The sequence below is a fragment of the Spermophilus citellus genome (assembly GCF_964194105.1).
Source record: "Spermophilus citellus genome assembly, chromosome: 3".
Taxonomy (NCBI): Eukaryota; Metazoa; Chordata; class Mammalia; order Rodentia; family Sciuridae; genus Spermophilus; species Spermophilus citellus.
The window spans coordinates 5,506,617-5,530,340 of NC_138184.1; the positions used below are offsets into that span (position 1 = coordinate 5,506,617).

The 23,724-nt window shown below is 58.2% G+C and overlaps 1 protein-coding gene and 1 long non-coding RNA gene across 8 annotated transcripts in view; one reads left to right on the forward strand and one right to left on the reverse strand.

Annotated features, from left to right (window-relative positions):
- Positions 1-11,175, forward strand: part of LOC308645403 — a 43,106-nt gene extending 31,931 nt beyond the window's left edge. Inside the window, exons 2-3 of the long non-coding RNA XR_014021196.1 lie at positions 8,983-10,831; positions 10,874-11,175. This is a non-coding gene — a long non-coding RNA (uncharacterized lncRNA). The remainder of the gene's footprint in view (positions 1-8,982; positions 10,832-10,873) is intronic.
- ADAMTS10 (ADAM metallopeptidase with thrombospondin type 1 motif 10) lies at positions 404-21,094 on the reverse strand. 7 transcript variants are annotated; one of them, XM_081287480.1, is made up of 26 exons: positions 20,937-21,093; positions 18,702-18,804; positions 17,266-17,451; positions 16,929-17,077; positions 16,215-16,371; positions 14,534-14,751; positions 12,606-12,689; positions 12,362-12,507; positions 11,951-11,994; positions 11,715-11,820; positions 11,481-11,627; positions 11,182-11,323; positions 8,422-8,529; positions 7,833-7,978; positions 7,671-7,734; positions 6,789-6,891; positions 6,425-6,558; positions 6,208-6,331; positions 4,574-4,654; positions 4,326-4,489; positions 4,091-4,217; positions 3,875-4,004; positions 3,247-3,451; positions 2,849-3,025; positions 2,614-2,773; positions 404-1,118 (listed from the first exon to the last, which is right to left on the reverse strand). In XM_081287480.1, the coding sequence occupies exons 3-26, from the start codon at positions 17,351-17,353 to the stop codon at positions 1,009-1,011; spliced, it is 3,114 nt and encodes a 1,037-aa protein (XP_081143606.1). In that variant the 5' UTR covers positions 17,354-17,451; positions 18,702-18,804; positions 20,937-21,093; the 3' UTR covers positions 404-1,008. The 7 variants fall into 7 exon arrangements, with proteins under 7 accessions (XP_081143606.1, XP_081143604.1, XP_081143605.1 ...); XM_081287478.1 differs by having other exon boundaries at positions 16,731-17,077; XM_081287479.1 differs by lacking the exon at positions 4,326-4,489 and having other exon boundaries at positions 3,875-4,000; positions 16,731-17,077; positions 20,937-21,094.
- Between the last annotated feature and the right edge of the window lie 2,630 nt (positions 21,095-23,724).

Here is a 23,724-nt window from a genome sequence, read left to right on the forward strand (position 1 = left end):
TCATCCAACAAGGAGGTGGCTGAGGGGGCAGCGACCTGTGTTCAAACCCATCTTTGGCCTTTGATGCACCCTCCTAGGTGTCCAGAGGGGTGTCTCCTAGTGTCCACATTTGGGAAGGAGCCTGTCTCTCCTTGAATCTCTTGAGCAAGTTCCAGGAATTGGGGCAACTTGATGGGTCCACAGGCAGGAGGACCCTACGTCATTGGGGTGATCAGGGGTGTGACCTTGGGAACCTCCATAAGAAGCTGTACTTATGTCCTAGAATTCTGGGCTTTTGTTTGGGTTGGTAAAAGTCCCCTAAGTTCATTGTGGATGACCCTGAAGAACTGTGACCTCTTCTGGTCTTGGGCAGGCGCTGGCCGGGACTCGCGCACACCGACACACATCTAGGAACGCACAGAAATTTACACAAGACAGAACTTTATTATGTGGGGCTTCCTGGTGAGGAGTGTGTGGGCCCCAGGGTAGGGCTTGTAGCACCATGAAGAGGGTGGCCTGGATGTTGGGGTCCCCACAGGGCAGGCAGAGCAGAGGTTGGGGTGGACATTCCCCTGGGGTCAGTTAACGGGGAGGGGATCAGGGAGATGGTGCTGAACTCCTCCCCCATAGTAGACACAGATTCCCCCCAGCTCCGAGTGGACAGGAAGGCCAGCGCTGGGGGGCAGGGCACCCGCAGACCCCCTCCCCACCTCCACTCTTCACAGTACATATTCCCATCAAAGGGTGGGAGAGCATTGGGGACTCCATGAGGGTGAGTGCAAAGGGCCCTGGAATGACCTTTGTCCCCTTCCCAGACCCACCCTGGAGGAGGTCTCAGTATGAACTACGTGAGGGGCTGGGAGTAGCTAGCCCCTCTCCATCGCCCAGCCAGGGGCCCTGCAGGGGTTCCCAATAAATAACTTCCAACCCCATCTCACCCTTCCCTCCCAGCTCCCGCCCCCTCCGGCCCTCTCTGGCCCAGACCCCCTCAGCCTGCACTCAGGTGTGGCTTCAGGTGCCGCGCGCCCCCTAGCGGCCCTGGCAGGTTTTGCAGCACATCTGGCGGAAGTAGGCTCGGCTGCAGAACTGAAATTTGAGCACCAGGGGGCAGTAGGCGACTTTGTTCACATCCTTGCACTCTGCGGGGGGCAGGGGTGGAGGGGGAGAGAAAAGGAGAAATCAGGTCTTAGTGTCCCTCCCAGCAGGGGTGCATACACTGTCTGGACTGTGGGTTCTGGTCACTGACTTTGCTTCTCTATGTCTCAGTTTCTGCCATTGTCAAAAGGGGCTTATAAGAGTACGTATGTCATTAGGCTGTTTTGAGGATTTAGAGTGTGCAGGGGTTGGGGCTGATTTGGATACATCATTAACCAGAAAAGTATTTCCTATTCAGTTATCTTTTTGATGCCACCCAGAAGAGAATATCTGTTTACAATGCTCACTCCTTTCCCAAGTTTAATAAACTTGGGCCACAGTTCCAGGCATTTGTGTATTTTATGTTCATGGTATTCAACAATCTCTCTTCATGACACGGGACAGCAGCCACAGAAGCACAGCAGGGTCCTGTCCTAATAAAGGGCTTCACATTGATCATTTTGTTCCATCTCCCTAATGAGGCATCCCGCCCAAGTGAAGACATCATTCATACCCCTTGACAGATAAGGAAATGGAGGCACAGTGGTGTGAGGCAAACCTCTGTAGTTTGGCTCCAGTGCCTGGAATAAGAAATCTATTGCTGTCTATCAAAAATGTGTAAACTGGTGCGGTGACGTACACATGTAATCTCAGCTAGTTGGAAGGCTGAGGCAGGAGGATCACAAGTTTGAGGCCAGCTTGGGCAACTTACTGAGACCCTGTCTCAAAATTTAAAAAGAGCTGGGGGTGTGGCTCAGTGGTAGAAGGCATGCCTAGCATGCTCAAGGCCCTGCTTTCAACTTCTAGTACTGCAGAAGCAAACAAGCAAACAAAAACAAACATGATTTACAGCTGGGTGCAGATGCACCTGCCTGTAGCTCCAGCTACTCAGGAGGCTCAGGCAGAATCACTTGAGTCTAGGAGTTCAAGACCAACCCGGGTAACATAGTGAGACCTCCCATCTCCATTCACACACACACACACACACACACACACACACACACACAGTTGTGGTATAACAGCAGTATTCTCAAGGGGAGGAGAATTTGTCCCTTCCCCCATAGCAGGCAATATCTGGAGATATTTTTCCTTGTCGTAATTGGGGAGAGGGTTTGTTACTGGCATCTAGTGAGAGGTCAGGATGCTGCAGACATCCTACAGAGGACAGGACAGAATCACCTGGCCCAACGCATCAATAGTGCCTGAGACTGCGAAACTCTGATTTAAAGGAAAAATGCAAGGTGAATGAGAGAACAGGTGGAAATGAACAGGGTAAAGCTCACGGGCTGAGTGTGGGGACGAGCTGAGTCTGAGTGCTCAGAGGGTCAATGCCTAAAATGCTCAGCACAGTGACACCTAATAAGTGTTTGCAGGGTGGGCACAATGACAGATGGCCTGGCAGCGACAGAGGAGAGCATTTCAGGGGCTCCAGGAGCTCTGCGACTAATTGTCAGGACCCCCTTGCCTTCTCCTGTGCTCCTCTGTCTGTCGCCCACATACCTTCAGGGCCGTCCCCAGGTGGCGTACTGTCGCATTTAGTCTCACACTGCTGTGTGGTGGGGGGCCGCAGAGCCTCGGTGCACTCGCGGGACGGCTGGCCGGTGTGGCTGGTGCAGTGCACCGCGCGCTGCTGCTGGCCGAGGCCACACTGCGCGGAGCACTGGGGAGAGGTGCCGCTGAGCCAACGCCCCTTGGCCCTGCCCTCTCCCGAGTCCCCTAGGGCGTGCCCACCTACCTCGCTCCACTCACTCGCTACCCAGCGGGCTGGGGGACAGCGGCGCAGGTTGCAGCGCATGGTGGCCGGCGGCTTAGCTGCGGGCGGGCAGTGCGTGGGGGGCAGCGTGGCCCGCTGGTCAGCGCTCTTGCAAAGGACCACGCGGTGACGAAGTCCGGGCCCGCAGCTTGGGGTGCACTGTAGTTGGAGATTTTTATGCTCAGCGGGTGGGCAGGGGCTGACCCAGTGGGAGGAGTGGAGTGGACAGACAGGTAACTGAGCCAATCGAGGGTGGTCCCCTAGGGTACCTGGCCCGTGGAACAGAGCCTCAATGAGCCCCACCCACAGGCATCCCAGGACCTGCCCGCTCTCTGCCCGGAAGCGGACTGGGTGCGGGCGGGTGGGAAGGGGCAGCTGACCTCAGACCAGTCCAGGGCGGCCCACTCGGGAGGGCAGGCGGGGCCATGGCAGGCTTCCAGCACCGGTGGCCGGGGCTGCGGGCACGCGCTGTCGTCCAGCGCCTTCTCTTCCGCGGCCGACATGCGGCGCTGGCACACGACGGAGCGGCTGCGCACTCCCGCGTCACAGCTGCGGCTGCAGCGCGACCAGTTTCCCACCACCCAACTGTTGGGATGCAGGAGGGGCCTGAGCAAGTATTTGGGGAAGGGGGCCCCAACCCTGGAGCTCGTGTTCTAGCCGATGCCAGTCCTGCCAGTGAGCATCTTACAGAATGGAGCAGGGCAGGCGCAAAGTGCTCCAGATGCACTTAGAGAGAGCATCGCATCACTGGGCACCCCGACTGAGGGCAGAGAGATGCATCATCCTGATTCCCCAGACTGTTACCCTGGCTGTGCAGCATGATCGTCCTGACCCCAGAACCATCCAGCTTTAGCCCTCACCTTAAGGAGCACCATGACCTTGACCTTGGGTCCACTGTCACTGCAGTCCTGCATAGACCTGCTCCCCACCCCCTTGGGAACATTCCTCCTGACCTCAGGGAGCACCCTGCCCCACCCCAGGCCACCCTGCCTCCAGGTGGACACTCACTCTGGTGGGCACGGCTCTGTGTTGCAGGCACGCTGCCTCTTGGGCAGTTTGCTGTGGGCACTGCAGTGGTGAGGGGCTACTGCCGAGCTGTCCAGCTGGTTGCGACACTCCACCACCTGCACCTGGCTGCCTGGGGGAGGGGAGAGTCCCGCTCAGCCCTGTCAGAGGATGGCAGGCTGGGTGCCTCGCACTCACCCCGGCCCACCCTGGCCTCACCGCCTGCACACTGGGCTGAGCATTTGGTCCAGGGTGTGTAGTGCCAGGAGTAGGGGGGCAGGGCCTCCCGGGTGATGGGTGCATTGAAGCGGTAGCGGAGGGCAGGCAGCTCTGTTCGGGCCAGCACCTGGGGGCACAGGGAGCAGCCGATGGAAGGATCTCTGTGGAGTCTCCATCCCCCCAAAATGCTAATGTTCTCCTGCACCTGTAACCCCCCACCCCACCCCAATGTTACCATGACGATGAGAGAGGCATTAATGGGTCCCAGGGCTTCTAGGCTCTGGGCCTGGTCTGGCCCCTGTCGCAGGTGAAAGGTGGTCCCAGCCAGGGGCAGGCGGTGAGGCTGGGGGATTCCTGGCAGCCCCTCCAGCAGCAGGGACTCCTGGTCCCCCTTCAGGGCTGGGGACAGCAGAGGGCTCAGAACTCTAGTCAGGCTACCCACCTCTGTGGACCCATAATCCCCCTCTCCCCCCCTCCGCATACCCAGATGACTGAGGGACAGGTTCAGGTCCTGGATGAAAATGTGGACAGAGCCTTTGGGGATCCAGACGACATCCTCGTACCCTGGACAGCAGAGGTCTGATGTCACCCACCTGTCCCCCTCATCCTTGGCCCTAATGGTGCTGCTAACCAGCTGAGGGCATCCCGTGAAGTACACGTGTCACCGCACTCATTTTACAGATGACAAAACTGAAGGTCAGAAACTAAGCAAGTGGCCTGAGTTTTACAGCTAGGCAGTGTCTAAGTTGGGACTTTTTTTTTTTTTTCCCAACATTCGGGAGGGATAGAGGTAGAGCCCAGGGCTCCATACATAACAGACACTCTACCACTGAGCCACACCCTCCCTAGGGTGGATTTGAACCCAAGTCTTCCTGCCCCTCTAATCACCAAAATCATCTGATCCAGCCCCCTGGTTCCTACAGATACCACTGAGACCCTGCCACACAGGGTGACAGGGTGGAATTTTGGCACTCAGAACTAGGTTTACAGCAGGTTTCACCACTGACTACCTGGGCCCTAGGAGCCCTCTACATTTGCCCTCCTGTACCATTCCATAGTCCTGGCCTATCTGGCTAGACCCCACACCTTCCCCTGTGAGCTCTACCTTCCCTCTCTGGCAGGTTTCAACATCCCTAACCCAACCCCCTACCGCAGGAGGAGTTGCATGGCTCTGTGGAACCCCAGGGTTTGCGATCAGGTCTTCAGGCCTAAGGACCCTCAGTCTCCATCTCTCTCTCTCCTTGACCCACTAGATGGCACTTCAATGTCCCTTGGGCTCCTCAATCTCTCTGTGTCCCAACTCAATAACTTTCCTGTTCCCCTGGAAGTTTCCATCTTGGGAACAGCCTATTGCCTACTAGGGGTCACTTAGATGTCCCCTTGGACATCTGAAAATCCTCCCTGACTACACATCCCCAATCCATGATCAGCCATGTCCTACCACCCTGGTGTCTGGATTTATCTTCATTTTACCTCTTCTTCCCATCTCCACTGCCCCTTCTTAGCTATGTCACCACATGGTCTCATTCTTGACACCAGCTGCCTTAAACAACCCCACTGGGGCCCTGCAGGGGAGGACACTCATGTTCTGCAACTTGTTCCTGCTGGTCTGTGCGTGGCCTCGGATGACCAGCCCCATCATCCATCCCGCCACACTCCCTGCAGCAGAGCCCCCAGCTTCCCAGCCCTCCTAGGCTTCCTGACTCCCCCTCCTTAGGACCCCTTATCCCCAGTAGGAGCAAGGAAGAGTGTTCACCGCCCCCCAGGGTCCCCTCCCCAAGTAAGCCTTTTCCTGCCAGCACAGAGAGCTCCCCAGCTCCTCTGGCTCACAGGATGGAGAATGACCCCTCTTCCCAGCCAGACGCGGCCTGAGGGCCCCATGACGGCAGAGCGAGGAGATCTGGGTTTCCAGGCCCGGAGACTTCTGGTGGCGGGGTCTGGGCACCAGAGCCCAAGGCAGCAGCTAGGGCCCTTCCTGATCCTGATCTGGGGCATTTTGTGCCCCCAGGACTACATGGGGCCCCTAGAGTCTAAGAAGTTACTGATCTTGGCTGTAGTGAGGTCAGCCCCGGCCGGCCCCGCCACCAAACCTAAGTGGGGAGTTTGAGAGCCCTCACCTGCCCCAGGCGAGGCTGGGCTGAAGACTCCCTCGATAGTCTCGCAGGCACTGCCGTCACCCCCACACACGCGACACTTGTCCTCCCGTAGGTCAGAGCCCAGGACGCGGTCACAGCCCACATGCTGCACAGAGAGCGCAGCGACCGGGTGGGCATCACGGAGATGCCCTCCTGTCCCTCCACCAGCCCGCTCCTTCTCCTCAAGAGACCACTTTACCTTGCACTCGCCGCTGACGCAAATGTCCACTGTGTCTGGGCGGCAGGGCGTCCCGTCCACCACAGCGGCTGCCCTCTCGGTGTAGAAGTTGAAGCCTTCGGCTAGGCATGTGAGAGAGCAGGCCTTCACGCCCCCTGGGGGGCACGGCCCCGTCAGACCCAGACCCAATGCCATGGGCAGCGGGGAAGTGGGAGTGGAGGCCCCCGGTGCCCAGGCCAACCTCCACCCAGCACATCCCAGGAACTCTGCTTTCTTGGGGAGGGGGAGATCCAGGCAGACCCCATGATGCCTTCAGCATCCATGCACAGCTGCATGCCCCCACAGCTTCACTCCGCTGCCCACAGCCCTGGGATTCCCAACTCACCTCCTCGATACGTCTTCCATGTGTAGAATTTTCCACGGAAGGGGACACTGTCAAATTCAGAGCACTGCATTTCCCTGAAGTCCTGGGAGCCAGGGGGACAGTCCTGGATGGAGGAAGTTAGGGCAGAGAAGTGACACTCAGAGAGGCATTTGTTGGAAGATTGAGCCTGGAGGCAGGGAGGCCCGGGAGGAGGCTGGGATGGTCCAGGTGAGACCTGTGCTAGGCATCAAGTGTCTAGGTGAGTCATCACAGGGGAGGGGTGAGCTGGGATGATGCCTGGGTTCTGATTTCTGACCAGGGGCCTTCTTGAGAGAGGAAGCCTAGAATAAATGGAGCAGGCTTTCGAGCGTGTGCCGAGTTCCTCATGAATGCTAAGGGTGTGTGGATTTCCTGCGGACTCGAGAATCCCCAGGTGGAGGTCTGGGAAGGTCACTGTTCATCAGAAGTTTTTCCCGCCCTCTGAACATGACCTTCTTTAGCAAGCCTCTGGGTGTGTCCCCCCAAAACTCATCCATACACAGGACCCCAGCCCTAGTAACTCCAGCATTTCAGGAACAAAAAGCAGAGACATTGTGGAGAGAAGCCCCTCAGGGGTGTGATCATGGAGAGGCCAGAAAGATGTGTGCAGATCTCTGGTCAGACAAAGGCACAGCAGAAGACAAAAGATGGCCCCCCAGATTTGGTGAGAGGAAGTCGGCCAGGGTTCTGGGATGACAGAGGTGGGTGGCTGGGCTCTTTGAGGGAAGCTAGGTTGAAAGGAGGGGACACACTGCATTGTACCCGAGGAGATGGCAGGCAGCCGGCTGGAGCACTTGGAGCCCCGCTCCCAAGGGTTGAGGGCTGGTGTCCCCTTGTTCTCAAGTGTGAGTCCCAGACACTCACCTCCGTGTTGCACGAGCGGTGCCGCCTCCGTTCGCCCAGACAATACTTGCCCCCGATGGTTGGCCTGGAAGGGATGGGGGAGACAGGAGAGAGATAGGGCGACAGGGGGCGACAGGGGGCAGGGGTCCCCGGTTTTCCTGGGAAAAGGTCCTGAGGGCTGACCTGGGGCTGTCGCAGTGGCGGCTGGAAGAAGACACACCGCCGCCGCACGTTCTGCTGCAGTCGCCCCACGGGGTCCACGGGCCCCAGGCCCCGTCCACGCCCTCCGGCCGCGACCCGAAGGGGACACACACTCGCTTGTAGCACCACTGGGCGGGATTTTTTGGTGGTGGTTTGGGGGGAGATGGAGAGGACAGAGTCCTGCTCTGCACAGGCTCTGGGCTCAGGGCCCCGTCCCCACGACTCCCCCATGACCCAGACACAAGCCCCCGTCCCTCAAGGATGGGGCGGAGGGGGATGGACAGTGGCGGGGTCTGAAGAAGCTGCCAGTCAGGTAGCACCGGGCTCCGGCAGAAGCCAGAGGCGTGGCGAGGGAGCCAGACAGCGCTCAAGCAAGAGGCGTGGCCTAAGCACAGGACCAGCGCGGGGCGGGGCGAAGCTCGCACGGAGACAAAAGCCGGAGGGGGCGTGGCCTGAGATGGACGGCCACACCGGGGCGGGACCTGCAGGCGGAGGGGGCAGGAAGAAGGCGGGGGCGTGGCCTACGCAGGAAATGGACCGAGGGGCGGGGCCCAGCCTTGTGCGCGCTCACCCCCTTGTCGATGGTGTGCGTCTGGCACACCGTGCCCTCGGCGGCGGGGATGCTGTTGGTGATGCACCGGTTGCTCTTGCTCAGACACCACAGCTCGCTGCAGACCTCCTGCGGGCCGAGGTGCCCGCTCAGGCTCGACACCCTCCCTGCGCAGCCCGCCTGGCCCGGGAGGACCCAGCGTCCTGCTCACTGCAGCCCCGGAGCCGGGCCCCTGAGTTTTCCCGACTCACTGAGCCCCTTTGGGGGCATGGCTTGGGACTTCTGTCAGTAAGCTGTGCTTATGGAACACCGATGAGGGGCACAATCTCCTTTGAACATTATTAACCCCATTTTAGCGGAAGAAAATCCAGGTTCAGCAGGCAAGGTCCCTGAACTACTAGGGGGCAGCCTGGAGACTAACCCAGACCTTTGAGGCTGGGTAAACTTGGGACCTGCTAGGAAGGGACAGGAGGGATTCCCTCTTCTTTTATGGGGTGTGCGAAGTGTAGGCAGAGCGGTTGTGAGGAACCAGGCCTGGGCGGTGGGTGGCTCTGGTCAAGCCTCATCTTTTGTTTTTTCCAGGTGGTGGTTCTCTTGTCCCCCCTTCTGAACTGGAGAAACCCCTGGTGCTTTTAAACTGTGGAGGGTGAAGGTTCGAGAGGATGGCACAGGGGTGTTTCTCTACTCCCAGGTAAAAAATTAGGACCACCTTCTCCTGTCTTGGGCTGCTTGGGCTGGCCCAGGCACTGACAGCAGGTCCCCACCATGGAAGCTGGACAGGTACCAGAGAGTCGCTTTGACCTTTCATCTAGGTTGTTATCCTGGGAGAAGCCCCACTAGATTCAGGTGTTGCCAAATCTCACTCCCTCCAGCCCACTCCTTCTGTAACTCTTTACTTGAACTAAATCCTCCCAAGCTTTGCAGATTTGGGATTGGACTGCATGATGTAAGACCGTACCCTACTAGGGTCCGCTCTTGAGAGATGAGTTGTTCTCAAACACGCTTCCTCAAACCTCCAGAGGCCCTGCTTTCTTCCTTCACAAAGAGGACACTCCTCTTCTGAAGACTCAGCCTGGTTGTCTGGCTTCACCTACTTGGCTTGTGTCCTCCTGGCCATCTCTAAAAATGCTGCACCAGTTCAGCCCCAGTCCCACTTCTGACTTTCTCCCCGTGAGGTACTGTGGCGTATATGGTGAGTACCAGGCCACTCAGGGAGACAGTCCTACCACTGACTTGCAAAACATTTCCCCTCTCTGGGCCTCAGTTTCCTCATCTACAAGACGGACAGCCTTGCATAAATGCCCTGCTGTTGGGGACTAATGAGCACACGATCCCTGACCCAGGTGTTAGGCTGAGCTCTTTCTATATCTCAGCCATTTAACATGCTGTAAGTAAATCCTGTCTTTGACAGGAGGGCCAGAAAGATGTTCTTTGAAAAAGGAAAGGAAGGTTCAATTCAACTTATATCCAGTGCCAGCCCAAGCTTGATATTCTGACAGTTCCTCTCCCTTTCCACCTCCCTTTATAAAATTCGGAGTCTAGAGAGACCTGGGTTCAAATCCCAGCTCTGCTGAACTATGTCCTGGGGTAAGTCATTCTCCTTAGGCCCAGACTCTCTATCTGTAACTTGGGGATAAAAGGATTGGGAGGGGTTTAAGTGAGATGATATATAATCATGTGTTCAGCCCATAGTAAGTGCCCAGTAAATATCAGCTATTATCATTGTTAGGAATTTTAGGACATGGTAGATATTCAGGCATAGCCTCAGAACTTCTTAGGAATTCATTAGAGGCTATTACCAGCCAAGTGAGGGTTGGAGGGCAAGAGACTGTCAAGTAAATGTGCACTGTTCCCGGATCTGTCTCCTTGTCTTGCAGTGGGAGGAAGTGAGGGCATTGTGACAGCTGCCGGCCCTCTGCTCTGCACTGGCAGGACATTATCTTGGCTATGGCCAGGCAGACTCAGATCCTTCATCTGGAGCATCAGGAGGGTTGGGGCTGGGCCTGGGGTCACTAGGGCTGCGCCTGAGGATATCCAGGCCCCCCCCTCCACCCCCCACTGGGCCAGCTCACTTTTTTTCCCCTTTGGTACTGAGGATTGAACCCAGGGGCGCTTTATCACTGAGCTACGTCCCCAGCCGTTTTTATTTTATTTTTGAGACAGGGTTTTACTAACTTGCTGAGGCTGGCCTTGAACTTGTGAGTTGCTCAGATTCTAGTGCCACTGAGCCCAGCCCTAGCTCACTTCCTGCGCAGGGAGCTTTGAGAGTCTGAGCCTCCAGGGAGTGGGGAGTGGTCAGGAAGCTCAGAGCCTGTCTAACCAAGCAGCCAAGCAGCCAGGAGACGGAGTGAACGGTCGGTGGGGATGAGGGAAGGGAAGGCCGGGCGTCCCTGGAAGGGTCTGCCCGCCTCTTTTCTGAGTGAGGTAGGTGGTTCACTCCTAGGGAGACTTTTCGTCAAGTCTGGGTGTTTAGTTTAAGACTTCCCACTTAGCGGTCTTGGGCCTTTGGTCCTGCTGCAGGCTGCGGGTGGCACTTACGTGCTGAACAGAAGGTGGTCCCTCCAATCAGGGAGCCACAGAATCGGCATCTCATTTTCGTTCCTACTGTTGGCTGTTTGGGGCACTGTACACCCCAGGCACCTCTGTCTTCCCCTTGGGTCTCACCCCTCCCCTCGCTGGCTGCCCCGCCCCCCACTCCCCGGGTTGGGTGCCCAGTGGTGGGGTTTCCCGCCCCGCGGCCCCCTCCCCTCCCAGGAAGGAAAGCAGGAAGGCTCTCTCTACCCCGTATTTACACTGACGCGATTTGACTCCGTGCTGGAAGCGGCACTGCTCGTCTGCATCATAGGCCTGGCCGGGGGCCACCGTTGGGTACACGAAGTCCTGTCTGGGGGGCCGGTTGTTCAGGCAGAGCCCTAGGCCGGAGCTGCAGGAAGGAAAACAGCTATCATGCCCAGGGGCTGCAGGCCAGGGGCTCTGGGGCGCACCTGGCTGGGCAGGGACCCTGAGGAGCAGCCCTGATTGCCACAGCTGCCCCTGTGTGACTGTGACCCGCTGGGCGGGACGTGTGGGTCCATCCTCACTCCAGAAAGCTGGTGATGTAGTCTCGGCTGCAGGATGACCACACGAACGGGTTGGTCTTCATGGTGATGTGAGCGGCCATGAGCTTCGCGGGGTCCTGGCCGCGGGCCCCACAGCTGTTCCCCACGCCGTCGTGGTTCATGCCGAATCTGGGGAGAGGGGTGTCGGTTCCGTGGGGCGCTGAGGGACCCACCCAGCTCCTCCCATCCTCCCTCTCCTGCGTGCCCTGGCCTCACGTGTGCCCGATCTCGTGGGCAATGGTGAACGCCGTGGCCAGGCCGATGTCCTCGTTGATGCTGCAGCTTCTCTCTCTCTCACACATCCCGCCCACCGGGGCCAGGCCTGGGAAACAGGCACGTGGGGTCGGGCCGGCGGCCCAGGGCTGTGCTGGCGGCCCCGGCCACCCTGCCAGGTCTCACCCCAGGGTCAGGGACCCCCTCACAGAGGCCCAGGATCTACGGGACTCCAGTACCTAGTGTGCCACAGGGTTTGTTCTTGTAGATGCAGATGTCATAGCTGTGGAAGGACAGGGCAGTGAGGGGACAGGGCTGCCTCCCTGAGCCACCAGCGCCACGGTGCCCAGCTCTGGGGGGTGAGTCCTGCCTGGGAGGCGCTGTCTGCCTCTCACCCCAAGCTTCATGCTGCACACAGCTGAAGCCAATCCGCTGGCCTTGGGGGTGCTGGGGTACGTGAGGGACTCCTACTGACCGGGAGGGTGAGTGAGTGTGTGCGTAGGGCCCAGGTGGCCCAGCAGCCCCCTCCCCACATTCTCAGGCTCCTGGCAGCCTTCCCATCCCCTCCATCCCACGGCAGATGTGACCCTGCTGGTCTCTCAGTCCACTCATTCCCTGGGCCCAAGTCCTGGGTCCTCCCCGCCCCTCACCGCGTGATGAGCACCGCTGTGTCATGGTTGGCCACACCGGTCTCCGGGATGGCGTTGCCATGGCCGCTGCGGCTCACGATGGATTTCTGCCACTTACAGAAGCTGTCCAGGGACTTCCCGGCATGGTGGGTGATCTCCAGGGTGGGCTGGGGACAGAAAGAGAGAGGGGCGCGGGTGCCTGTCACCTTGGGCATGGCAGGCAGCGTGCCTGGGAGGGAAGGGGTGTCCCCTCCCGCCCCCACACCTGGTCCTCGGTGAGCAGGATGAGGCGCGTCACCAGGATGTTAACGATGTTTCCCAGACTCGAGTCCTGGAAAAGTTTGGCAACCTGACCTCCAAGAAACAAGAGAGACGGAGTCTTAAGAGGAGCCCGGGATGGAGAGCGGAAGGCAGAGACAGCGACGGCAGCTTGCTTTCGTGAAGCCCCTGGTGTGGCTGGGCCCGGGTCAGCCTGGGGCACGTGTCCTTTCCTGACTGGGAACCATTTCATCCTGACTTTATAGATGAGGAAACCGGGGCACAGAGGCTGCAGGACACACAGCTGGCGATACCTTAAGTGGGATTCCCGTCTGGGTTGCCTCCTGTCTTTGTGACATCCTGTCTGAGCTTATCTGTCTACTTGTCCTTTCACCCCGGCTCACCCCCCCACCTGGCTGCCTTGAGTGTTTTTGCCCAGAGGCAGACGAGGAATATGCACATCTGGCTCATCCCACAGCAGTCGGAGGTACCAATTTAAGCAACAACATAGGAAGGTGGAACTGTGAGGGCAGCAGACTCCGGAGACAGTGGTCAGGGGCGGAGGAAGTGGTCCCGGGGCAAATGGGCAAGTGGTGGAAGGCAGGCTGCATAGGGACCGTGGAGTGTGGGTCATCATCGTCCCGCCTGGAAACAACCCCCCCCTTTCTGGTTTTAGGAAACTCAGAAAGCCCAAGGGAGGGAGGGGAGCCCAGGGCGGGGCAGGACACATGGTATCAGAGGTGATGTTATGTCAACATTTGGGCCCTTCATCTGTCTGCTCAACTTTCTCTTGTTTTCTGCTTCAGTGAAACAAGAACCCCATTCATCAAGCCCTCGTCGTGCCAAGCACTCTACACGGCTTCCCTCCCATGAACCTCTGCAGTAGGTGCCAGGGTAGCCCCATTTTACAGCTGTGGAAATTGAGGCTAGGTGAAGTCAACAGCTGTGACTGAGATCTAGCACAGGACTGAGAGCAATGGGTAGAAAATAGTAGATTAAAAAAAAAAAAAACAAAAAACAAAAAACAAAAAACCTGCATCTGAACTGAACACATACGACTCTTCTCCTTGGGGTGATTCCCTGAACAACAACTCTTTACTTTGCATATCCTTGGTATAGAGCACTCTCAGTCATCTAGAGATGAGCTGCAGTCTCTGGGAGGATGTGCGTAGGTTCTATGCACACCTGACATTTTACATAAGGCACTTCAACACCAGGACTTTCGTATCTTGGGGGGGGGGGTCCTGGAGCCAATCACCTGTGGATACCGAGGGATGGCTGTATCTGAGCGTGGGTGAGGGAAGCCATCCCCTATGAACTGATAGGTGGACGCTTGTGCAAGAACTCTGCATGCATACAGATGTGTGCCTGCGAGTGTCCTGCTCACCTTCATGAGTACCTGCAAGCTGCATGCTTCTTATTATACAGAGCACACACTCACCGACCCTGTGCCATGCCCTGTTCTAAGTGCATATCAATTCTCTGAATCCACCTTAGCCTTATGAAGCGGGTGCCACTATTGTCCCACTTTACAGATGGGTAAGCCCAGGCAGGGGGTGCAGTAGCTGGCTGAGTGAGGGCACACAGCTGAGGAGGGTCGAATCCATGGATGCAGGACCTACATGCCCAGAAGACCTACAGTTCTGGCTCCTGTGTCAGATCTCAAGCAGGGCTCTTGACCTCTCTGTGCCTTAGTCTCCATTGCTGTAAATGCCACGGAGCTGGGATTTAGGTCCCTGCAGGCTGCCTCTGCTCCAGGCCACCTGCTCCCAGCCTTTCCTCATTGATGGCAGTCCTGGATTTTCACCCTGTCCCTCTCCATCCTACTGCTCTGGTCCCATATCAGGGACTAGGAGTGGGAAAGTGACAGCCATTTTCCTGACCCTCGGCTGCCGGTCCCCAGGGCCCCATGCCCAGGAAGGGGGAGGCACTTACAATGTTCATGATGGCCAGCACGTACTGCTCCACGTCCCGGCGCCCATGGTAGGCCACCATCATCTTGTCAGCCACCACCAGGGTCTCCACATAGCGCTCTCGGCTGACTGAGCGCTTCAGGCCCGGCTGGCCTCGCTCTGTTTCGTTTCCCAGGGGCCTGGCAGGTGGTGGCTTCAGGGTGCGCAGCCACCAGGGCCGACCTTTCCACGGTTTCTCATCTGGGGGGGCCCAGTGAAGCAGTTAAGCCCCCGTTGCTGATGGGACACTCAGCTGCTGACCTCTGTCTACAAAGCCCCTTCGGTTGTGCCTCCGCCCAACAGTCTGGGTGGACAATTCCTAGTTATTTTCCTGCCTGTTCTCTCTTTGATGGTCCATCTGCCCCACAGGCTGCTCACCACCCTTTTTCTATCTGGTTCTGAAGTGACCCACTCCTTGAATGTTTGGGCCGACACCGCTGTTGTCCGTCCCTCTGTCAAACCCTTAGGCTGAATAACAGTATGACAACTCCATGGTTTGGTTGTACAACAGCCCAGCTGTTTGGCAACCAGACCACCCCCTCGCCCAAGTGGCTACCTGAACACTAGGACAGCTGTCTTACTACCAAGCTGGTTGGCTGAGTAACTGCCCAGTGTCCCATAACAACCGTTATGATGGCACAACTCCCCGACAATCCTGCAGCTCCAGTGCGCGGGCAGGGAGCAGGCTGTCGCGCTGTCTGAACCGGGTGCTTGCGTAACTTCCTGGGCTTCCGACAGCAACTTTCCAACCAAGGCACCGGCCAACAGGCCAGGCTGGCTCTAGAACAGCCCAACTGCCTGACCACACTATAGCTAGAATGTCTCAGTGACCAAATCGTGACACTACCCAACTTTCTCCTTGTACCTCTGACTGTGGTTTTATGTCTGCCATGGTGTACCATCCGCAGACTGTCAGATCCTTCAGCTCATTCACCACCTCGCTCTTGTGCTTTTCACTGAACATCGATCTGTTTTCTAACTATATGATCAATTGTGCTGGCAAATATCCACTTACTATATAGTTTTCCTATTCTCCCTTTCTCTAGATGTCTGGTGGTGAATTGTTCTTCTACTGGTCTGGTTGTAAATCATTGAGGATGGAACCCAGGGCCTTGCACATGCTAGGAAGTGCTCTACCATTGAGCCACATCCCCAATCCTTTTTATTTTGAGTCAGGATCCCGCTAAGTTGCCCAAGCTGGCTTCAGACTTGTGACCAGCACCCCCCAGGTAGCTGAGATGACCGTGCCTGGCAAATCTGACCTTTTGAACATGCCTGAGGCCTTCTGATGCATTTTGACTGAACCCTTCTAGGGTCTGATACAACCACACTACTTCTTAACTGTCTGATTAGACACTAATCCTAGAGATGGAACGGCTTTACACCGCCCCCTGTCTGGCTGCCTTACGGCTGGGCCAGCAGATGATGGCATGATGGGCTCCTGTCTGAGGCCCCGATACCTGGCTGCAACATCCTGCTGCCCCACTGCCTGCAGGTGGGTGCATCTCCAGAATTCAGGCCCATATCTTTTTCTCAACAGTTCCCCTTTCCCCGTGGGGAGCTGCTTGCTGACCTTCTGGATGAAAACGCACTGCTGCCGACCTCTAGATCAAGGGAAGGATGTTGTGTGGCCCCTCTGCCCGCTCCCAGAGAGCCAGGTGTACCTCTCACTCCACAGGCTGTGTCCAGGTGGGGGTGGCGCAGGGAGGAACGCTTGTATACCACATGAGGGCCACTTTCCTCTGGGCCCCGGGGACCCTTAGGCCCACCTTGCAGGGGCTCAATCAGGTACTCTTCCTCATCTGCCACAATCAGGCCATGCTGGGGGTAGGGAAGTGGGAGAGAAAGCTCGGATCAGGTTCTTGTTTCTCAGGTCCCTGGGGCCCCGAGTCTGTCTTTGCCATTTCAATCCTTCTATCTTATTGGGTGTATTTCACTATTACTTTTCTAATTTCTTGAGATGATGTTCACATCACTTATCTTCAGCCTGACCTAAGGCTACTCATTCTCCTCTAAGTACTGCTTTAGCTACCTTCCCAAAGTATTGATTATCAGTAGCTCTGACTACTTTAGAAAAGGTCCCACTATGATTCCTTGGCTGATCTACATTTAGAAGTATTTTTCACAACTTCCAAAAAAGTGTGGGCATTTCCCTCTGCTTCCCAGAATCCTCAGCTCACCAGGCCCCCACAGGTGCTGATGGCCACATGGGAGCTGCCAGCCTGGCCCTGCAGGTGGCCAGCGTAGAGGCAGTGGGGCCGGGCAGCTCTCTGCCAGGCCAGGCCCTCTCGGGTCCAGTACTCCACGGAGACGTGCCCTGCCAGTAGACGGGGGCTGCGGGTCAGGTTCAGCAGGAAGTGGGTGCTGGGTGCAGCCACCTTGTAGAAAAGACGGGCCTCGGCTGTAGCCCCCGTGCCCCTGCGCTGCCTCCGGAGTGCAGGTGGTGAGAAGGCCAGCAGTGCCCCGTTGTGGTCCACGCGGGTAGGGAAGGCGATCTCATAGCTCTCCAGATTGGACAGGAACTCATCTGTGGGTGAGGGTCAGAGGCTCTTGTTCACCCTGTGACCTAGCTCCTAAAGCAGGTGACACCGGCCTCACCAACTCCCAAATCCAGATCCCTGACTGCTAAACCTAAATGAACTCCGGCCCTTCCACCCAGGACCCCCTGGCCACCTTAACATCCTGCTCCCATGACCACCCTTGGACCACTCCTACCTTGAGATCGGAAGGCATGTGTGACCTTGAAGGTGAGGCCCAGCCCCAGGGCGAGGGCCCAGCGGAGGATCTGGCAGGCGGAAGCCATAGGGGCTACGTGTCCACATGTCTCTCCCGGCCCCGGCTGCTGGCAGCCCCCGCAGTGCTGCCCTCCCTGTTCACAGCCTGCGCAGCATCACTGGGCTCCTGGAGGGGGGCCGGGGCAGGAGGGGACCTGGTCTTATTGCCCAGCACAGCCAATGCCAAGGCCCCTTGCCAGATTGACAGGCACCTGCAGCCACTCACACCTACACCTGAGGATGGTCAAGGCACATCCCCATGTGAAGATCCCAAATGTCCTTTCTCACTTAGTCCCACTCCCCACCCTCCCTACACTCAGAGCTGACCGGCAGGGACCAGGACCCTGTGCGCATCACCCCCGCCCCCTCGTGTGCCAGCATGGCTTTGCACACCATGGCATTTCATTTCCGAAGTAACTATGAGGTCCCCGTTCCCCACTCTCCTTTTGTAAATGAGGGGTGATAGAGATTGCCCAGGGTCACAGAAAGGGGTAGCCATTCCTTTATTGGATAATGACAGTGCTGGGCTGGGGAAGGGGGCTGGGGACGGCAGCTGCACATTATATGGACTGACCCTCACCCCTCCTGGGGCTCTGTGGACCTCCTGGAAATGACAGACAAGTAAATGGAGAGACACAGGTTCAGACTGTGACATGCTCTCTAAAGAATCAAAGGGACACAGAAGCAGAGGTCTGAAGGATGCGAAGAAGCTGAGTGTGGGAAGAGACAGGAGAGGGTGCACCAGGCAGGGAAGGGCCAGGGGAAGGCCTGGAGGAGCAGGGAGGAGCCTGGCTCAGCCAGGGCAGGGAAGGCCGGGTGCTGGTCAGTGCAGATGAAAGCCAAGGCGCATACTGAGGGCCTCCTGCCCCCGAACTCCCTGCCACCTCTCATTCAGATCCTCTGCCGGGGGTAGCACGGCACCTCACCAGCAGGCTGGAAACCCTCGCACGGGTTCCGAGGTCTCTCCTCCGCCCCACATTTCCAGCCTGGCTCCTGGTCCTGCTTCTGGTTTCAGATTCAGGCCTGCTGGGCAGTTCTGTTTCTAGGGCCTCTGCCCCAGGCCAGCCTGCTGCAGACACCACTTTGGGCCACCACCCTGTGCCAAGCCCTCCTCCCCTACGCCCTCTTGTCTCCGCCCTCCTCCTCCGTGCAAAATCCCCCTTAATCACACACTGTCTTGTTTTCTTTGCAGTCCGGCCAAGTCTGAGAGTCGATCCCCAAACAGGGCAGCCTGGCTGCGAGGGAGGGGAGCCAGGTTTCCTCGGAGATGCTGAAGGAGAAGCCCACATGCCCCCTGATGCTTGGACCCCTCCAGTGACGGGGTGCTCACTCAGACATTTTTCCATGTTCTGTTCTGTTCTTGTTTTTTTCTGTTACCTTTCAGGGGTTCCGTTGTGGCGCGGGGAGAACCCTTGCGTGTGGATCGGATCTTCCCTGAGCTGCGCTCTACATGGGCCTCTCTGGGTTTCAGCTGCTCTTTCTGCAGAGCCCGGGCAGGGGGGACAAAAAAGAGGAACCAGGCTGTCTTCAGTGATGTGCTGGGTGAAGAGTTCAGGGTGGCTGAGGATTCTCTGAGCCCTCCTCACCCCTTGGACCTTGTCATAATGCACCCCCAACTCCAAAGGTCCTTCTTCCTGTGTCTTCTCCCCTATTCCTTCCTTGGAATCAAGATCCTGCCTGGCTGGGCTGCTCTGACTCCCCTCCTGCCGTAACCCCCTGCCCACCCCAGATGGGGCCATCGCAAGTAAAGCTGGACCTCCCCGTCCCTCCCATTGGCCCTGCCTCTCTCCTCTCCGGCACCGCGCAGGCTTGGTACCACATCTTCTTCCTGAGCACCTCTCTTTGGTCCTCTTCTCCTGCCTCCCCCCAGATCACCCCTCAGTCCTCGTGGCTGTCTTCTGAAGCTGGGCCCCACCTCCCAACCTCCCAGCCTATCTGTGCCTCTGGCTCGGGTGGGGAGTAAGAGATGGAAGGACTCAGCTTGGGCAGGGGAGGAGTGGGGTGTGGAGAGGGCATGGCAGGGACAGGGGCAGCTGGGAGGTGTGACAGTCCAGGGCACTGTGGGTGTGGGGGAGAAGATGAGGCTCCAGGGATGGTGTCAGGAGGGGTCTCAAGCCTGGTGGGCAACAGGGAGTCAGCAAGGGCTTTACAAGGACTGTGTGGGGCTGTGTGTGCGCATTACTGTATGGAAGTGACCCTGTAAGTGTATATGTGTGACCTCGTGTGTGTGTGTGTGTGTGTGTGTGTGTGTGTGTGTGTACACCCAGGCTTGGCCATTTCCCCCCAAGCCTTTTACTCCAGAAGGCAGGAGGCAGGAGGGAGGCTGCCAGCCCAGGGGGCCAACACTGGAGGAGGAAATGCCTTGTAGATAGAGCCCGGAAACTGAGGCTCCGTCCCATCCCAGGGCTCCTGGAGGGACCTGAGGCTCCACACTTGGACCTCCCACACCAGGCCGGGGCAAACGCACCACTGGACCTCCATGTGGAGGCCGAGGTCATGTCTGGCAGGCAGAGGCGCCTGTGGGCCCGGGTCAGCGAGCCTCTTCTGAGTCTGCACATCTGGCTGGGCAGGCTGGAGGCAGCCCTGCACGGAGGCAGACAAAGGCCCGACTGCAGCCTGCAGAGGAGCGGGTGGTGCTGGGCCTCAAGATCAGCTGCTAATTAGAGGCCCTGAGTCTGGAGCCTGACCCCTGGAGACACCCTGAGAGAGTCGGTGACCAACTCAGGGGAAGTGGGCGGCACCACTCCCACACCCAGACACAAACACACACTGGCAGGGACACACACACACCCTAGGGCAACCACACCTGCAGAGCCAGCACAGCTCGGCACACCAGACCCACAGAGGACCCCCTCGTCCCAGACACACACTCAGACCCCTAGCACACACAAAGAGAAACAGACACAACTACACACTTCCAGACCTATGTGCACAGACACCTACCCCCTCATTTACACACAGACATACACATATAAACAGTCCGGCCTACGCATGCAGACACACACTAATTCACATACACACAGATGACTCAGAGACAGACGCACAGGCCTATGAGCAGACACGTACACACATTTACACACACACACACACCAACTGGAGGCCAGCTTGCAAGTCCCACAAACCTAGACTCCGCAACCACACACACACACACACACACACACACACACCGGCATTTATATATCACACTCAAGGGAGACACAGATTCTTGGAGACACACCAGACACACGCCTGGACACTGACACAGAAGACACTTACCTATGGGTACACACCGGTTTACACTCACACTTAGGCAAACAGCCCGCCCAGGTCATCGCGGCCACTCGCCCCCAGACGCACAAAGACATCACCCACGCACACAGCGGACGCACCCCCTGGGCACCTACGTGGGTGGACACGCGCCCACACACAGCAAACCCGACGGCGCTCCCCGAACCCCGGCGCCGACTGGCTCCCGGGGGCGCCCACTTGGGGACGTCCCGCTCCGCCGCGACACGCGCGGCGGGACAGCGCGGGGAGCCACGACCCGCGGCCACCCCGCCGGCCCCCGACACGCAGTCACGCGGGGCCACGCAGCCCGCCCGCCGCCCGCCCCGAGGGCGCGATCGCCGCTACCTGCGCCGCGGGGCCTCCGCTCCGCCGTGGCCGCCGCCGTCTCCCGCCCCGCGCGCAGGAAGGGAGGGAGCGAGCGCGGCGGCGTGGCCGGGGGAGGGGGCGCGGGGACGGCACTTCCTGAGCCGCCCGCCAGGGTTATAAAAAACCCCCAAACCGCGCGGCCAGAAGCCCCGCCCGCCAGCGCCGCCGCCGCCCGGCCTGGGCCGCGGGCTGGAGCCCGGCCAGGGCCCCGGGAGCGCCGCGCTCCGCCCGACCCGCGCCCTGCCCAGGGGGGTGCCGCGGGGAGGCGCGTGGGGGGCCGGGGAGGCGCGGCGTGGGGAGGGGGCGGCGGGGGAGGGGCGGCAGGCAGAGCGGGTGGGCGGGGGTCAGGGCCGCGGAGATGGGGTGGTGGGGGAGTTTAAATGCAAGCGGCGAGGCCACGGGGAAGGGGCCGACTCGGTGGGAGCGAGGGGAAGGAGCCGTGGGGGGGAGGCATGGGACCGGGCGGCGGGTGGGGGAGGGGAGAGCCCACTCCCTCGCCAGCTTCAGCAGCATCAACAACAGCTGTTATTTATTGAGGTTTGGTCCTTTCTCAAACAAGCATTTATGGGGCGCCTCCAGTGTGCCAGGCTCTGTGCCTGGGGCTGGTGAGTAAATGCCAGTTGGCCCCGCCCTCCTGGAGTGCCTTCTGAGGGCTTGACCTGCCCTGGGCCTGCCCTCGGGTTCAGGTCTTTTAACTCCTTCCCGTGGAGTGGGCTAGGCTGGTCCCATTTCACAGATGGGAAAACCGAGGCCAGAGGGGATCCCCTTTGGGTCTTGATTGCCCCTGGGTGGGTCCTCAGACCCTGAGGAGTGGGTACATGAATGAGGGTGACCTGGATGAAGGGGCAGGGCTGAGATTACAGCCCCTGGTGGCCACTTTTCTCTTGGACTTCTTGGTGCCTGGATAAGGAGGGAGGGGACAGGCAGTAACACCCCCCCACACACACCCCTGCACCTCACAATTCCAGATACTTACCAGGCAAGGCCCCCAGAGAGTGGGCGAAGCCTTGACCTTACGTTTTTCTGGCTCTGGGTTCCTCACCTCTGCAGAGTGTGGGCTAATAACACCCTTGTAGGCCCAAGGGGAGGAGGGGCTCCATTGAGCAGCGCACATTGCTCAGGTGCCAGGACCCGGGTCGGCACTCTCTCCCCCTTCACTTCCCTTGAACATGGAATAACATGTAGAGCTCTTGGATACAGCAGGTACTCCATAAGTACCACATTCCTGGAGCTCCCGCACCCCTGACCTTACCCCAGCCTCTCTGGACTCCAGCCACAGACCAGAGAGGCATCTGGTCCTTGCTCCCACGGCTCCCTGCGGAGAGCCTCTTGAGCCCCACCTGAGGAGCCAGTCCGCTTTCCCTGGCCTCTGCTGGACATACCTCCATCACCCGTGAGCCTCCTGGGATCAGCCCTGGGCCACCTTCCAGATCCCTGTTGCTGCATCAGAAGGTGGCTGCCCTTGTGTTCTCAGTTTGCCCTTGACGCTCAAGGCCTTCTCTCTTAGCCCAGTGGCTGGTCCAGCTACCTGTCCTGTGTGTGGCGATGGACGGCCTCCAGACCACAGTGGGAATTTCAGGACTGCTTTGAGCCAGGCCCTTCCAGGCTGTGCCACTTACCAGCTAAGAAATCTTATAATTAATCTGCAAAACTTGGACTTTGGGTGCAGCGGTGCAGTCCTGAAATCCCAGTGATTTGGGAGGCAAAGTCAGGAGAATCGAAAGTTCAAGGCCAGCCTGGGCAACGTAGTGGGACCCTGTCTCAACATAAAAAAAGGCTGAAAAGGGCTGAGGATGTGGCTCAGTGGTAGAGCACCCTGGGTTTAATCCCAAGTACAAAACCAAAAGACACACACACACAGCCTCTGACTCTTTTTATTTGTCCCCCCTCCTTTCTGCCACAGCTGCAGAGTTCCCTTGGGGTCTCTCTCCTCCTGTCTGGATGGAGTGGGGCTTGGCTTGTGCCGTCAGGTGTAGGAAAGGCCATACTATTCTTAGTCAATGAATCTTTTTTTTCAGGGAATCCTAGGAAACAGATTTTTGCATCTTGATTGGATTATTTACTTAATGGAGAGGGTGGGGCCTTGTGACACTGCCCAGGTTGCCTCTGAATTCCTGTGGCCCTCTAGGCTGCTCTTTAGTCCTTCACATCTTGACTGAAGCATCACCCCCTGGGCAAGCCCTGCCCTGACCCCCCCCCCCCCAATTTAATATCACCCCCTCCACACCTCCTCTCCCTTCCCTGGTTTACTTTACTCCCACCAGGAGTCACTACCTGACGTACTCTGTGGAACCCTTGGATTTGTGGATCCTTGGTCTCCCTGCAGCATCTCAGCTCTGCGAGGGGAGGTGTTGTAGCCCAGAGATCTGGTGCATTCAGGGCGGTCTGGCTTAGACAGCAAGGTCATTCCTGACCCCGGCATAAAGTCAGCTCTGCTTATCCATGGCTGGAGGAGAAGATGTTCTGCAATATCTACGTGGGGACTTGGCGCTCACTGAGGGAGGCTCCCCAGGCCTGTGTCCCAAAGCTCAGGCATGGAGAGAGATTGGATATTTCTTTTCCTCCCCCCCCCCTTTTGTTTTGTGCTGGGGACCCACCCTGGGGCCTAACAGCATGTGAGGCCAGCACTCTACCTCTGAGGTCTATCTGCAGCTCTTTTTAATTTTTATTTTGACACAGGCTCTCACTAAGTTGCCGAAGCCATCCTGGGACTTGCAGTCCTTCTGTCTTGGCCTCCCAAATACCTGGGACTGCAGAGGTGCTCCCC

Coding starts and splice junctions, on each gene's coding strand:
- ADAMTS10 (XM_081287478.1), bottom strand. CDS start 17,353: ATGGCTTCCGCCTGCCAGATCCTCCGCTGGGCCCTCGCCCTGGGGCTG. Junction 11,821..11,950: donor CAAACCCTGTGGCACACTAG/GTACTGGAGTCC, acceptor CCTGTTTCCCAG/GCCTGGCCCCGGTGGGCGGG. Junction 6,892..7,670: donor ACCGCTCGTGCAACACGGAG/GTGAGTGTCTGG, acceptor TCCTCCATCCAG/GACTGTCCCCCTGGCTCCCA.